This window comes from Monodon monoceros, unplaced genomic scaffold (assembly GCF_005190385.1).
Source record: "Monodon monoceros isolate NGI ecotype Baffin Bay Population unplaced genomic scaffold, NGI_Narwhal_1 Super_Scaffold_19, whole genome shotgun sequence".
In the NCBI taxonomy this organism is placed as follows: Eukaryota; Metazoa; Chordata; class Mammalia; order Artiodactyla; family Monodontidae; genus Monodon; species Monodon monoceros.
This window is the reverse complement of record NW_021703775.1, coordinates 69130208-69146727: the sequence shown is the minus strand read 5'-3', so window position 1 is coordinate 69146727 and position 16520 is coordinate 69130208. Positions and strand designations below refer to the sequence as shown.

General features: G+C 40.6%; 1 protein-coding gene across 2 annotated transcripts in view; it reads right to left on the bottom strand.

Annotated features, from left to right (window-relative positions):
* Positions 1 to 1631: 1631 nt before the first annotated feature.
* Positions 1632 to 16520, bottom strand: part of DNAJC27 (DnaJ heat shock protein family (Hsp40) member C27) — a 39042-nt gene continuing 24153 nt past the window's right edge. Inside the window, exons 4-7 of one of the 2 annotated variants that reach the window (XM_029232746.1) lie at positions 16036 to 16200; positions 15276 to 15398; positions 9227 to 9387; positions 1632 to 5472 (exon numbers count right to left, since the gene is read on the bottom strand). In XM_029232746.1, the coding sequence (XP_029088579.1) occupies positions 5340 to 5472; positions 9227 to 9387; positions 15276 to 15398; positions 16036 to 16200 (582 nt within the window). In that variant the 3' untranslated portion in view covers positions 1632 to 5339. The remainder of the gene's footprint in view (positions 5473 to 9226; positions 9388 to 15275; positions 15399 to 16035; positions 16201 to 16520) is intronic. The other variant, XM_029232747.1, reaches the window with a different exon arrangement.

Here is a 16520-nt window from a genome sequence, read left to right as displayed (position 1 = left end):
TTAATTAATTAATTAACTAATTTTTTTAAAAAAAAGAAATTTAAGATATTAGAAGTGCCCCTGATAGACAATGGGTCAAATGGAAACAAAAAAGCTAGATAAAATTGTGCATCTTAAATTGATCCTGAAACAAAATGAGTAAACCTAATTTTTCTTCTCAGTTTACAATTGGTTATTATTGGTTTAAAACATAGCCCAAGGGCTTCCCTGGTGGCACAGTGGTTGAGAATCCACCTGCCAACGCAGGGGACACGGGTTCAATCCCTGGTCTGGGAAGATCCCACATGCTGCGGAGCAACTAAGCCCGTGCACCACAACTACTGAGCCTGTGCTCTAGAGCCCGTGAGCCACAACTACTGAGCCCATGTGCTGCAACTACTGAAGCCCGTGCTCCACCACGAGAGAAGCCACCTCAATGAGAAGCCCGCGCACCACAATGAAGAGTAGCCCCCGCTCGCCGCAACTAGAGAAAGCCCACACGCAGCAACGTGTGACCCAACACAGCCAAAAATAAATAAATTAAAAAAAAAAAACATAGCCCAAGACTTCAGTTGAAAACACCAAGTATTTGGATATATTTTAATATATAAAATGTCATAATATACTTATCAAGTACTGTACCAGTCTACAGACCATAGCTTTCTCATCCCTGCTCATGATCCTTAATGTCTATTATTTTCTAATATTCTTTTAGTTGCAAGTAACAGAAAACAAACTCCAGGAAACTTAAGCAGAAAAGAGAGGAGTGGAGATTTATTAGAAGGATTCTGGGGTGGCTGATGGGCCTGAAGAACAACCAGTTCAGGGGATCTCAGGGGACTAGAAGGAAAGTCTTAGCCATCAGGACTCTGACTCTTTCTGAATGTCTGTTTCATTCTCTCAAATTTTTTCTATGAGGTTGGAATCAAGGTTGCCAGCATCAGCAGGACTCCTCCTATCTTCCTCTCCTGAGAAGAAGTTTGCTTTCCTAGATCCAATTAGAAAGATCCCAGGGAGGGATGCCAATTGGTTCAGCTTGGGTGACATTCCCATCTCTTGGGCCAATCTCTGTGACCAGGGAGGAGGGCGGGTCATAGGAGGATTTGGCAGCTCCCCTTTAGAACACGTTAGCAGTATGGAGAGGGTAGAGCAGTTCCCCAAAAGAGTGGTGGGCATTCTCAGGTGATAACGAATGTCATTCGTAATGAAAATTAAAGCTCTTGTTTGAAGTCTTCAGAGATAGACCGCCTTCTGTGGGTTGGTCCTACAAGGCTTTCACTTTCAAATTTGGGTTCACAATAGTCTGTTACTTAAGGATTCTTGTTGTCCAGGGACTAGTTAGCTGAATTATTAAGTTATTCAGCCAAGATCTGCATTATTAAAATGAGATAACAGTAGTTTCATTTGAATTAAAAAGGCACACATAATATTAGTATCTTTCTTTAAGAGATCAAAACACTTTCATCACAATTTAATTAAGGTTAGCCTGAGGGACCAGTGAATAAAATTTCCTCCACTTTACCCACTGGCAACTAAAGCAAGATGTCTTATCTATGATCTCAGTTGGTAAGGAACTGGATTGGCTTCTAGACTAGCATGTTCTACATTAAGGACCAGTAGCTCAACAAATAAGTGCAGCCCACAGACCGGTGTTTGGCATTTGCCTTTACTTTATAAAAATACACAACTTAAATACATATGACACTCTCTATACAAGACATAAACAGCTGTTAGATTTAACATTTCCCGTTAGTTCAACAGAAAGCAAGTATGTCAATTACTTCGTAAGAGCAAAGGGTTTCTTTAGAGACTGTGCATTCCCGGCCCAAGGGTAGACCACCCTGCAGGCCACTGATGCAGGAAGCTCACCCAAACTGTACAACTTTCCAGCGAGTCATTTCACCAACATGGCCTTTATTGCACAGCTTCCTACTGCACTGCTTGTCAGACATAATCTAACTTACCCATACCACAAGTTTAAGCTTTCGTCTTCTCTAGAAATGCTTAATGGAAAAACCAACGTATAAACAGTATTAACTGTCTCTTACAATTGTGCTAAGTACCAATCATGAGAAATATGAACCCCTCTTCACTTTGCAAAACTTGCAATGGAAGGTGGTTAGCTGTATTTCACGGCTAAATTCCTCTGCAAAAGTTTTACAAAAACGCTGGCAGACTCAGAGTGAGCTACACGGAGTGTGGTGGAGAGGGAGTGACATCCCAGGGCCCACTGAAATTGCTTATAGGACAGGCACTGTTCCTGTCAAAGTCAATGTGCGCACGGCCCTACCCTTTCGAACTTGAGACCGAAATACCTCCCTCCCGCTCGAGATTCTGTCATTGTTCTATGAGGAACAGCTACCTCATTACTGATTCAGAGCTTACAGGGGCTGCCCACTTACTCTGGCTTTCTTTCAGAAATTTAGCTGCCTTATCTGTGGCTCATTTAGCGAACAGTGAATTATGTACTAGTTTATCTGTATAAAGAAATATTTACCAGTTGAGAATTCATTGCAAAAAAAACTATACTAGAGTGAGTTTCCTGAGGTAAATGTGAGCCTTAAAGATGAGACTGCATCTACAGAGTTATAGCAATTTATCTTGGGTAGCACCACAACACCCCCAAGTCTGGACTTTACTGGGCACACATTTATGTGAAGAAATAAAATGACAGTGCTGAAGTAAAAGAAATGTTGACAGTTGAGAATATCAATTCAAAAGGAGGCAGGAAAGAGGAACAGAGGAACAAAAGGAGGGTATATTTTAAAGTTCTTAGGTAGGTTGGACAATTAATTTCAAAAGCCGGCAGGTATTTCTAACAAGTTTTATAAGTGTTCATTTTTGGTGACTCAGATGCAGAAGAAATGGCTTTTCTTGAATAATAGCTGTTCGAACTTTTTATTCTTTTTCGAAAAACATGACTTTCTATAAAAATTTTTTTAGCCATTGAAATTATTCTGCTAGTTATTACTCTCACTGATGTGTTGTGCAATCCTAACTGGCTGAAGAATTTTAATAAGGTTGAACTGCAAAGTACATATTTGCACCAAGAATTTAAATTAATGCACAGAGGTCTGTAAAATTTTGTATGAAGTTACTTTTCATTGCAGATCAGGCTTCATTACTTCTTGATATTCTACTCAAGGATTATGGAAATCAGAAAAATCCTAGGACCCTGAAGCTTAACTTTCTTTTACATAAATGAAGTAGTACATGGCCATCCTTAACATTAATAATCAAGGTGCTGGGAACTGAGTCTCAAGACCTACAAATCAAGATCAGGCTAAATTTCAACAAGTCACTCATTATATAAGGATATGAATGGAAGCACTAAAGAACTCTCTCTGCTATAATTGCTCACCTGCACCATGTAGTTGAATAAGGTGGCCAATCTAGTGTTTGATAACAATGATGAAAACTGGCACCAGGTTTTACCCAGGGCCACATACTCAGTGACCTGTCATGTCAATTTGGGCTGACACCACCATGCACAGTCCCTCATAAATATGACCCTCCTAAGTCCTACTGTAAGAACAGATCTATGTTTAATTACTTTAGGCATGATGAAGGCCTTAAGCAAGATTTAGGCCCCGAAGAAATTTGGGCTGGAGTTCTACAGGCCCCTAGCTAAACCCCACAAGAAATCATACTCGTATCTCAACTTATAGAAAAAAAAAAAGCATTCAATATCACCGAGATGAAAATTCATACTAGAAAACAATGCTCTGGTTTCCTGACGACCAGCTCAGTGCAGCGCAAGGGCAGCCACACGAAGCAAAGCTGCTCTGGAGCAGGGAAGAGCCCAGAAGGCTGCAGTGGGCTTGAGTTAAACGGAAGCGGCTTTTCTTCTCCGGGGTAAGGTGAATGCTCCTTGGCGACCAATATGGAATAGCTGTTTAAAATTCACAGACAGTAGTGTTTTATATACTTTGAAGCCCCAATTAGTGCAGCCTGGTCACAGCTAAAAATCTGAGTAACATGAGAGTGATGGTGTGACGAGCCAAGCAGTGGCACTGGCTCTGTAAGCTCTGGAAGAAAGGCTGGTCCTCACACTTGCTCTTCATCCATCCCTTGGATACTGAGGAAGATACTACAGCAGGAGAATGTATTTCTCCATGTGAAATTAATTTTCATCATCTGTAGCTTTAAAATATTACTAATCAGAAATTTGTAACCCAGGCAAAAGTAACAGAGGTTCTTCTCACACAGGCCTTAAGATCTCTCTGTCCACCACCCAAAGGATCCATACTTGTCTCTGGTCAACCAGGCCCAGGTGAAGGCTGCACAGGAGGATGGAGGAGTCAAGAGCCGGAAGGCACGGATTCAAGAAAAGAGAAATGGCAGCAGATTGGACAGGAAGAGAAGAGGGAAGAGAGAGGGAACTAACACTGATGAGGAAGTGAAGAGGAGGCCCGGCACCCCTGCCTTTCCCACCTGCTGTGATGCAGAACGTGATGTAGAAACAAAGAAGGCACAAGCCTCACATGGAGGCTCTCCTAGGCATCAAACATGCCTGAGCCAGGCCGGCCGTGCCCTCTAGGCATGTGTGCTCAATCTAGTGTGACCTGCAGGCACTACTGTCTTGGAGTCTGACTCCTGATTCCTAGGCGATGATGCTCCCTAGAGCTACCAGCACCCACTTCCATGGCCAGCGAGAGGCCTCAGATTCAGGGCCAGGACTAGCAGCAGCCAGTGTACCAGAACTTGCGGCCGCCGTCACTGTCTTTGCTCTCTTAGGACTGGCTGGTCTCTCCCCCTGGTGGCTGGAGAAGGGGAACAGAGTGAACGTCACAAAAGGGCTGCTCAGTTCAGAATTGTATCACCTCGTTTCTCTTCCAAAGGGCTGCCAAGAGTTCATTAACTATAGATTGATGCTTATAATACTACCTAAGAAACTCACTGTAAAAGGGGCAACTTGCTTGTGAGGTCACCACACTTTCGGGGATTCTGCTATGTCTGCTTCCATTTTTGTTTTCTTCTCTGATGATGAATGTTTGTAAAAAGAAAAAGTGAAAGGATCCTCCTATCCTCCTTCCAGAAACCTCATGGACTTTCCTGAGCAAAGTGCCTAAGGGATGCTACACTGACAGAGCTAACAAACTCATGAGAAAAATCTCTTATATCATTCAGAAGTAGGAAATGAACGGTAGTGTATAAGTGGCGCTTGGTTCTCTTCACTTCATCTCTGCAAAATGTCTATGGCATGGTAACAGGCACCCGAATTACTGATTTACAAATGACAGCACATGAGTGAAAAGAGCTGTAAGATTCTGTGAAGGAAAAACCCATGTTGGCTACTTTACCTCTAGGGAAAGTCTGTTTGGACTCGAGGCCCACACTTGTCTTTTTTTTTCTACCTTCTATTTGATGTTTTTCAGGAGGGCTGTTCGGGCATTCACAACGGCTTTGAAGGCATCTTCACTACCAGGTGCTACACACTTGTCAGGGTGAAGCAGCACAGCAAGTTTCCGATATGCTTTGTTGACTTCATCTCTACGAGGAAAAGCAAAGCTCTAAGTCAGTATCGAGGTCAGCCCCCACCCTCCACCCACTGCATTTTAGCTGTTTGGATATCATAATATCTCTTACAGTAAGCATATCCCAAATAAATGTTACCCTTTCTCAAAGGCGGGACTAAAGAACTAGGAAACAAACAATGCACAAATAATATGTAACATTCAAGTAGAAAAATACACAACGCAAAGTGAGTATACAAACAAACATGATCAGATGAAAATAGTACTCGGCACTTCACAGGCACTCGGCATTTGCGGACGGAAGCAATGAGGACAGGGGCCATCAGGGCAGGCCCCCTGGAGGAGGGTTCTGGAAGAAGGTTAGGTTCAGGGATTGACACAGTGGTGGGGAATACGGAGCAGCAGGGAGAGAACCGGCAGAGGCCAGGAAGGGAGCCCGCATGCAGTTCCAGGAGGAAACTGCACTGGGAAGTAACAAGAAACAAACTTGGCCAGGAAGCAGGGGTCAGTAAGTGAAGGGCCTTGAAGGCAAAACAACAAAAAAGTTGGATTTTTAACAGTAGGTGTTTCATGACAAAATGGTGCTGGGAAAGCTGTTTTTGGAAGTTAGGAGACAGGTAGGAGGTTGTTACAATAACCCAAGCATGAATATAAGGGTTTAGATTAAGGTGTTTGTGGAAGCCAACAAGGGAAGGCAAAAGAGGTAACAGAAACAAAGTCCTGGCAGAAGCAGGTGATGAGCTGGGTATAGGGGTGGAGAAGACATGAGAAAAAGGGCTGAAATGAGTTCCAGGGTCATGGGGAATCTAAGGCCTTGGGGAAGATGGTGGCACCACTGACCAAGAAAGAGCCACTGGAAAGGGGTACCTGACAGTTACAGTGAGCTCCCTGAGACCAAAGAAGAAACAAGAGAGAATTTAACGTTATCTAGAGAGGAAAGGAGCAGTACGATCAGTGTTTCACCAAAGACCAGGAAGCCCCAGGAGAGACCTCTAAGGAGCAGGGACTGCTGGGGTAGGGGCTGGAGACCACCTGGCCCTGCAATTCTCCCCGCTCTTCATATCCTCAGGTGTCAGGCCTCTGAGAGGCTTTCAAGTGCCCAGCCACTCCCCTGGTCAGAGTCTGGCTCTGTCTCTACCAGATAGTTTTATTTCCCACTTCCCTTTTGAATTCCTTTTGTAATTCAAGGTTCTTGTTAACTTATAAGCCTGGATTTGGTACTTCCCCAAATCTCCTTTATTCTTTATCAGAAGGACTTCTAGTCTGGCTCTCCAAATCAGGGAGATGGTCTTTGATATCTTGGATGTGATATCTGATCATGTTTGTTTGTATACTCACTTTGCATTGTATATTTTTCTACTTGAATGTTACATATTATTTGTGCATATGTGATATCTTACGTGTCAGCTTGGGGAGACTGAGGTCATAGGGCTATGTTAACAGCTGTCCATGTCATAGGCATACGTTCTAAGGCTTTTTCTGCTTTCTGATCTTAGAGGAGTCCTGAATTTTCTTGTTTTACCTCTCATGTAGCTTTTCTACATAGATAATTTCGATATTAGCTAATAAGAATCACATTCTCCCTAAGACTCTCTGTCCTTGAGGCAGTAACAGCATCCTCTCTCTTTCCCATGAGTGAGTCTTGGGTTGGGCCCCTCTAGCCACTCTGCTTCCCGAGGAAACATGTCCATATGGGGTTAGTGGTTAGGCCTGATGCCTTTCAAGAATTCTGGATAGCAGGAGAAACTTTCAAGGAAAATTTTAGAGAAACAATATTGAGTCAGGTGTGTAAAAAATATATTAATTCTACTGAAGAAGATTTTTCTTAAAGTTCAAGAATAGTAAACATAGCACTGAACAAACATTAAAACTCTCTATAACTTAAAAAAAATGTTTTTAGGGAATTCCCTGGTGGTCTAGTGGTTAAGACTCCATGCTTCCAATGCAGGGGGCACGGGTTCGATCCCTGGTCAGGGAACTAAGATCTCGCATGCCGCACGGCACGGCCAAAAAATAAAATAAAGGTGTATTTAAAAGATAAAATAAAATAAATGTTTTTAGGTTTTGCCCAAACGTGCTCATGCCATACAAATTAGTTTGATAGACCTAGAGGAACAAAGGTAAGAAAAGAACATGTTATATTGGTTAAGGATATGGAAATTATGGAGGCCCTGTAAATTTTGGGAGATTCCAGTTAACCACAATGAATAAGTAAGAAACCAAAAGTTTCTTTTTCCCTAATGATTATTGTTCTAAGTTAATTAGTAAGTAATAGTTTCTTAGTTATAGAGCCAATATCCCTTGGAGATGAAATGGAAGAATTTAGGATGTGACTGTGGAAGTCTAAAAGGACATTTAAAAGCCACCAATTAATTTTGTGCTATGAGGTCATCTGAATTCCTTCAGGTGTTTAACAGCTCCTCAGTAATGCCTGGCAAGTCCAGGGAGACCAATAACTGTCTCCCTTTTCCCGTTCCCTCTTTCCTTCTGGACTCAAAGGTATGCTATGAGACCAAAATGGAGGAGATACTTAATGCTCTTGACGCTGACAAGGCGATTTCAAGAGCTACTTTTTCTTTTGTGGGAATCAAGGTGAAAAAGTAGAAAGGGGAGGAAAGCTACAGTGCAAAATAAAAAGGTCTGAGAACTCTAATAATACGTATAGTAACAGTATTATTATAGCATTAAAAGTTATATAACAATTGAAAGTTGTTAAGAGAGTAGATTCCAAGAGTTCTAATCACAAGGAAAAAACATTTTTTTTGGTATCGATATGAGATGGTGGATGGTAATTAAACTTACTGTGGTCGTCATTTCACAATATATGTAAGTCAAATCATTATGCTGTACACCTTAAACTCATACAGTACTGTATATCATTTATATTTCAATAAAACTGGGGGGAAAAGTTATATAATCATGTTGGATAATGATTTATTCTTTCACAAAGAGTAGTGATTGTATTGCCTTTTCTCCCAAATAATTATTTTGGTTTTTGTTTTTTTACACAGCCCTCTCACTGTTGTGGCCTCTCCCGTTGCGGAGCACAGGCTCCGGACGCGCAGGCTCAGCGGCCATGGCTCACGGGCCTAGCCGCTCCGCGGCATGTGGGATCTTCCCGGACCGGGGCACGAACCCGTGTCCCCTGCATCGGCAGGCGGACTCTCAACCACTGTGCCACCAGGGAAGCCCCCAAATAATTATTTTGGATAAAATAAAATAATTTAATATCAACACACACAGACGAGGAACTAGCAGGATTTTTGACAGAGATAGAAAGAGACAGAGACAGGCAGACACACAGTGCTCAGGGTCAAGAACCAATTCTACCACTAACTCCTGAGGTCCTTGACTCTGTTTTTAGTCTCAATGAGTCCCAGTTTTCCCACCTATGAAATGAAATGTTTGGACAGGTTGATTGCTAACACTCTTTCCTTCTCTAAAATTCTATGATTTAAGAATTCTTTTTTTTTTTCTTTTGAGGTTACATTAGCTTCAAGGCTCTTAGTCAACAAAAGCAGAGCACATAATTTCAGAAGGTACTTATATAATATACAAACCACATAGTTCCCACAGTAAGCAGTTGTGCCCTCTGTTTTCTCCCTTTGGTATTCACTTAATTCAGTGAAGGAGCATTATTAAGTAATCTAAGATACTTCCACACATCTTCATATTTCTAGCCAATTACAAGACGATATCGCACTATATTCTGATGATTGAGTCTTTTTCTATAACAGAAGGCAGCACTAATATCTGAGAGCACTGCTTACCTTGAGGCCCCAGGTTTGACTCCCAACATGTCCCAACTATCTTTACTATTTCGAATTCTGCGAATGCTGTCTGCTTGTTCTTTGGTGAAACTAGCACTGCTATTTGTGATAGGACGTTTCCCGCCGTTTTCACATAAATCAACTATGGATACATAAAAGGTCTGCAAAAAGAAAACACATCCCAGAGGAGAACTGATTTTGAGAAAATAGGAATTCCTTCTAACCATCAACTTAAAGAATTTTAATATAGTCCAGTAACTTAAAATTCACAATAAAGCAAACGTACTTTGGAAGATGTTTTTCTTTCATACTATACATACATATATGTGTATATATATATATTTAAGCACACAGTAAGGATAAGGAATAAAATTTCAATGGCTTATAATCCTACTCTCAGATAACCACACTTGAAATTAAAAACTAGTACATGAATATTGTTAGAAAAATTCAAATAGTAGGAAAAAGTGTAAAATGAAAACTGTCTCCCTACCCCTCAAGTTCCTCTCCTTGAGGTAACCATTATTAATATATTATTTCAGTATCCTTCCAGAATAATTTTCTATCAGTACCCAGTCCATACACACATCCAAACCCTAAGCATTTACATAAAAGAGAGCAGACTAAACACACTGCTTAGCACCCTGCATTTTTTTTTCACATAATAATAAATCTTGGAACCTTTCTCTAGCTGCATATAGACACTTTCTTCCTTCTTTCGTTTAGGTTTTTTCTTTTACATCTTTATTGGAGTATAATTGCTTTACAATGTTGTGTTAGTTGCTGCTGTATAACAAAATGAATCAGCTATATGTACACATATATCCCCTTATCCCCTCCCTCTTGCGTCTCCCTTCCACTCTCCCTGTCCCACCCCTCTAGGTGGTCACCAAGCACCGAGCTGATATCCCTGTGCTATGCGGCTGCCTCCCACTAGCTATCTATTTTACATTTGGTAGTGTATATATGTCCATGCCACTCTCTCACCTCGTCCCAGCTTACCCTTCCCTCCCCAATTCCTCCTTTTAAATGACGGTTCAGTATTCTACTGTGTGACTATACCATAATTTATTTAACCCACTCCCTATTCTTGGACAGGTCAATTGTTTCTAGGTTTTTTCATAAACAGTGCTTTAGTGAATATTTTTTTATGTGTATATATCTCTGCACACTTGTGGGAATACTGCTTTGGGATAAATTCCTAAAAGAATAACTACTGAATAAAAGTGTATGTGCATTTTACTTTTTGATTTTGACAACTTTCATACAAAAAGGTTATACCAGTTTATACTCCCATCACTGTGTATGGGAGTGCCTATTTCCCCACACCCTTGTCAACACTGGGCATTATCATACATCTTCACTTTTGCCAAGCTGATGTGTATCTCACAGTTTTTATTTCATTTCTTTAATTATACGTGCAATTGAGTATCTTTTCATTTGCTTATCAGTCTTTTCTTGTTCTGTAAACTGTTCATATTCTTTTCCTATTTTTATAATGTTTTTCAAAGTGAAAACTATTTTTGATCCTGCTCATATTTCATGCTCTATGCACTATTATTGTTGTTGAATAACTTCACTCAAAAGACTAATTTAATACACTATGGCTGCTTTTAAATTGACTTATCTCCTCATCTCTCCATTTCTTTTTTAATCTCTTCCTCTTTTTTTTCCAGATATTTCTATAGTGCCTATTATCATCTAAAACTTTTATCCTTCTCTTTGACTCCTCTTTCTTATCTCCAGTATTAGCTAATCAATTTCGCAACCTAAACAAGAAGCCTTGACATGTGAAAAGGGGTGTCAAAGGAAAAGCCATTAGATACCAAGACAAGAGAAGTGTTAACTTAGTTTTAGTCTATCTTAATACTGCTCTGTGTTAACAGCTAAGATAAAACCAAGTTCCTTCCTGACATAAAGTGTCTATTAAATATATAGGAAACAAAGAAAGTATTGATTAAATTGAACCAGCAGGAATGCACTACTTCTAAGTACTTACAGAATAGTTTATTATACTGTTACCCTTTTTTTTAAAGACTATCCGTTAGTTCTACCCAAGATTAATCTAAAAAAATAAAAGCAACCTAAAAGGGATCATAGTTCACAAATGTTTGCTTGTGCTACGTATCAATAAGGTTTTCTTCTAGTCTGTAAGTTAACCTAAAATATAAACACTCACAGATTTTTGAGGGCACAAGCATTTACTCATAACACATAATATTACAGAAGGCTAGCTGTGGTGATATAGAGAATGCTAGAACTGAAGTCAAAAGTCTGTTCAAATTCCTTGTCTGAGTGCCAGCCATGTTGGAGTAATGGGTACTGGACTGAACCTCCTGCCATAAACTACTATAAAAGTGAACAAATATATGAGGTAACTCTTTTCAGGTAGTGGACAACAGCAAGGGCAAGACTGCTCCTTGGTCTTCTACCTGGAGTCCATTTCCTGACCCTGTCACAGAAAGCCAGAGTCTGAGCAGACACAAAGTCCCATTGAGCTAAGGAGGTAGAGGTGAGAGCTTGAGGATGCTGAAGTGGCTAGAATCTGTGGAGCAGGGCCTTGGATAGGAGGGAATTGTGCAGAGTTGGGCCCCAGAAGTCCATGTGAGGGTTCCCTACTAGTTTGTAGCTGAGGGCTAGGCTATAAATACATAGGATGAGATCACCTGAGGCTTATCAGATAATAGCTACTAAGGGGTTGAGAACAGAACTGGCTAGTGGTGGGAACTGACTACTAAGGGGAAGAGCCATCCTGGGGACACCAGAATTTGGCCTTGTTAGAGGAGAGAGACTGCCTTAACATCTCATTAATACCCCTAGCATCTAGCTGAGACACCACAGAAAGGCTTTGCCTTACGAGTTAGATTCATTCTAACAAAACCTAAAACCAAGAACGACAAGATCTGCAAGGGGGACAGAATTTGCAGGCTGAGTCCTGCCAAATTAGAAGGGCTTGGGAAACACTTTGGGTTTCCTTCAGATCCTTGCTATTAAAGCAAAAAGTCAAGCCTATACAAGTTCAATGTAATCTGCCAATAACTGAACTGCCTGCTGAAACAAAACCAACATTCTTCTGAGGCAAATAAACAAATCTAGAGTCTCTATAATGTATTGTCTACAATGTCTGGTGTTAAATCAAAAATCACTACTCATACAAAGAAACAAAAATGTGATCCATAGTCAAGAAAAAAGCAGTCCATAGAAACTGAACCCAAGATGGTTCAGATATTGGACAAAGACTGTAAAGCTGCTATTATAACTATTTCAAAGAGATAAAGAAAAATATGTTCAAAATGAGTAAATAGAGAATCTCAGCAAAGAACTGGAACTACACAAAAGAACAAAATGCAAATTCTACAACTGAAAAGTAGTGAATTGAAAACTTCACTTGGTAGATTTAACAGCAGATTGAAATCAGATCAATAGAGACTATGCAATCTGAAAAACAGAGGAAAATGGAAGAAAAATAAACAGTCTCAAGGACTATGGGAAAAAACAAAATGGTCTAATATATACATAATTGGAGTCCCAGAAGGAAAAGAGAGTGAAAATAGGGCCAAAAAAAATTGGAAAAAATAACGGTTTAAAAAAAAATTCCCATATTTGATGAAAAACACCTGCTTACCAATCCAAGAAAATCAACAAACCCCAAGTAAGATAAATATAAAGAGAACTACACCTAGGCACATAGCACAACTGCTGAAAATCAAAGATAAACTCTTGAAAGTAGCTGGAGGAAAAAAAGAACACATTATATATAAAGGAATAAGAGTAAGAACAGGTGCTAACATCTCATGGGACACAACAGAGGCCAGAAGAGAATGAACCAGTGTCTTCAAAGTGCTGAAAGAAAGTTAATCTCTAACAGTTATTTATACTTCTTGGACAAATCACTACTACTCTTTGATGTCCTCATATCTGAAATGAGAATGATACCTGCCACACATTGTTAAGAGTCTCATATGAGTGAAGCATGTAAACTTCTCCAGAAGTTTAATTGGTTAATTTAATTTAAATGGTTAAGTATCATGATTGCATACATATAGGTACAAACTATGTACCTATATAGTCTATGTATTCAAAAGAATAGAAAAGTGGCAAACCAATATCAACTTATTTGGTCTTGAAATAGACGCTACTGATGCCCAATTCAGCCTGTCAGCCAAGGATAAAACCTGTCTTCTAGTAGAAGGGGTGACATCTTGTTAGAAGGAAATTCAGCACAAAAGATTAAATAAAATCCCACTTGATAATTAAGAACAACTCTTTATAGTATAGCTACATTATTTGAAATGCTAAAAATTCCCAAAATATCAGATATATTCATAAGAAAAAATGCATTATTCATGACACCACTTACTTTCAAATGTATCTATAATTAAGAGTTGACTGAACTTCCCTGGTGGCATAGTGGTTAAGAATCTGCCTGCCAGCCTTTCTCACCTTCTGAGATGGCCCACACACTGTCTGTGAAGTGTGTTTCTCCCAAGGTCGCTCTCACCTTCTGAGATGGCCCACACTCTGTCTGTGGAGAGTGCTTCTCTCTAAATAAATCTACTTTAGGACTTCCCTGGTGGCGCAGTTGTTAAGAATATGCCTGCCAATGCAGGGGACATGGGTTCAATCCCTAGTGCGGGAATATCCCACATGCTGTGGAGCAACTAAGCCTGTGCGCCACAACTACTGAGACTGCACTCTAGAACCTGCGAGCCACGACTACTGAAGCCCGCACGCCCTAGAGCCCGCGAGCCGCAACGACTGAGCCCACGTGCAGCAACTACTGAAGCCCATGTGCTCTAGGGCCCGCGTGCCACAACTACTGAACCCGTGTGCTGCAACTACTGAAGCCTGCACACCTAGAGCCCATGCTCTGCAACAAGAGAAGCCACCACAGTGAGAAGCCTGCGCACCGCAACGAAGAGTAATCCCCACTTGCTACAACTAGAGAAAGCCTGTGCACAGCAATGAAGGCCCAACGCAGTCCAAAAATAAATAAATAAATAAAATCCACTTCTTACCTAAAAAAAAAAAGAATCTGCCTGCCAATGCAGGGGACATGGGTTTGAGCCCTGGTCCGGGAAGATCCCACATGCCATGAAGCAACTAAGCCCCTGTGCCACTACTGAGCCTGTGCTCTAGAGCCCACAAGCCACAACTACTGAAGCCCGCATGCCTAGAGCCCGTGCTCCACAAGAGAAGCTACCGCAATAAGAAGCCCAAGCACCTCAAAGAGTAGTCCCCGCTCACCACAACTACAGAAAGCCCGCACGTAGCAACAAAGACCCAAAGCAGCCAAAAATTAATTCCTTTCTTTAAAAAGAAAAAAAAATTTTTTTTAAAAAGGAGTTGACTATAATCTGTTGTTTAGGTAGTCTCCCCCCTTAAAATTATTCTAGATTATTAAATCCTAAAAAATGACCATCTATTCAGGTTGCCATGTTAGTCCATCCTTCTATTGCCTACGTGATCGGTGAGACCGAACTTTTACGTATGACTGGCTGGATTCTACAATGATAGTCTCCTGGTCTCTAACTGTACCCCCAGGGGCTACGATATAGGATTATATTAGCTATGGCAAGGCAATTTTGCCAAAGTAGTGCCTTCATTTGATTATGCATACACATGTAACCAAAGGTGGTTTTAAAGAAAATCTTTGTCCCATTTAAGTAAGTATATAATAAGTGTTGTTAAACTTGATGATCATCAGGATCACCTATAGAGATTTTTCAAAATACAGGTTCCTCAGCTCCATCAAAACATTAAGCTTCTGGTAGGTCTGGAGCCCAGCAATTTGTATTTTGAAGAATTTCCCCAAGTAATTCTGATGAGCAGGTAGATCTGGTCTAAAACAGACAGCAGACAAATATCACACATACACACACACTCATTCTCTCCCTCTCTCTCCCATTCTTTCTTTCTTACTAGCTTCGGAAAAGAAAGCTTATTCTAATGAGAAATTCCTATTACTATTTTGCTTCTCATAATTTACACTAAAATTTGGTATGGTCAGCCTTGACACAAACTCTAGAACAATAAAATGCCAGGTTACCTGGAACATCTCACTGATTCCTTCTCCAGTTTGAGCCGAAGTTTCGAAGTACAGGAACCCTTTGCTTTCAGCCCAAAGACGTCCTTCACTTTCATCAACACAGCGGTGCTTAGCACAGTCGATCTGAAATTAAAAGTTGGGGGCAGGGGGAGAGAAGATTCCAACCTTGTCCCACTAGAATAGGCCCAGTAGGTCTCTGTCAATCCTTTGCTGAGGCAAAAACTCTTCTTAAGTGAACCCCAGCACTAGCATATAAAATTATCAGGAACAAAAAAGATTAAAAAATTACTTATAGTGAATGTGGACTGATTTTCTGTGGCAAAACCACAAGTGCCTGATACCAGCATTCTCCTTTGAGAACACTGCTGCTGCTCACCTTCTGTGAAAGGTGGCTTCATCACATCTGCCACGCCTGAGGGCCATGGTCTGCCCTTCACACCTTTCCACAGTCCACATTTCACCTAATTGCTTCCCCTCCTCCAATCAGGTCAGAGTGTTATTATTAGGCTCCACCTCTCCTGCTCAGTCACCAATATCCTCCCCAAGTATAGCACCAGTGGAAAAAAAAGGATAAAAATCCTGATATGCCAGGCTTTATTTTTTAATTGTTTTTGTTTTAGGGACCTTTGTTTTGAAAAGCTGTTGATTCCTGTATTACAGATTGCAGAATTTTTTTCTTTTTATTTATTCCCCAAAACTCAGCCACACTCTTCCCATAATGAACCTAGAAAGTTAAGCATACCATTTCCAAAGCAGTTACCTTGTTGGCACACACTGCAAATACAATATTTTCCATGTTTCCATGAGGTCCAAGATCTTGCTTCATTTCTGCCAGCCATGCATCAAGGGCATCAAAGGAATCTTTCTGCCCAACATCATAGACCAGTATCACACCCTGTGTGTCCTTGTAAAACTCATTACGAACCTTTACATAAAAGAACAGGTGCACAAAATGTAGGTATTATGATTTTATAAAAGTATATCTCACAGTCATTGACTTAGCAAAGTGTGTTCTTTTGTGTATCCATAGTGTTTTCTAATTGTTACTACTGGCCTTTGGAGGGCTTTTTATAAAATCAATTTTAAAAGTCTCTTAGTATAGAAAGACTTGTGATGGAACTGACGGCCTCCTGCCCCGACCCTCCTCACCTCCAGTTCCACTCCCCAGAGGCGATCAATCTTTCATTGTTGTTAGTAGGCCTTTAGAAGAACACAAATTATATAGCATTCTTCTTAAGGAGAACT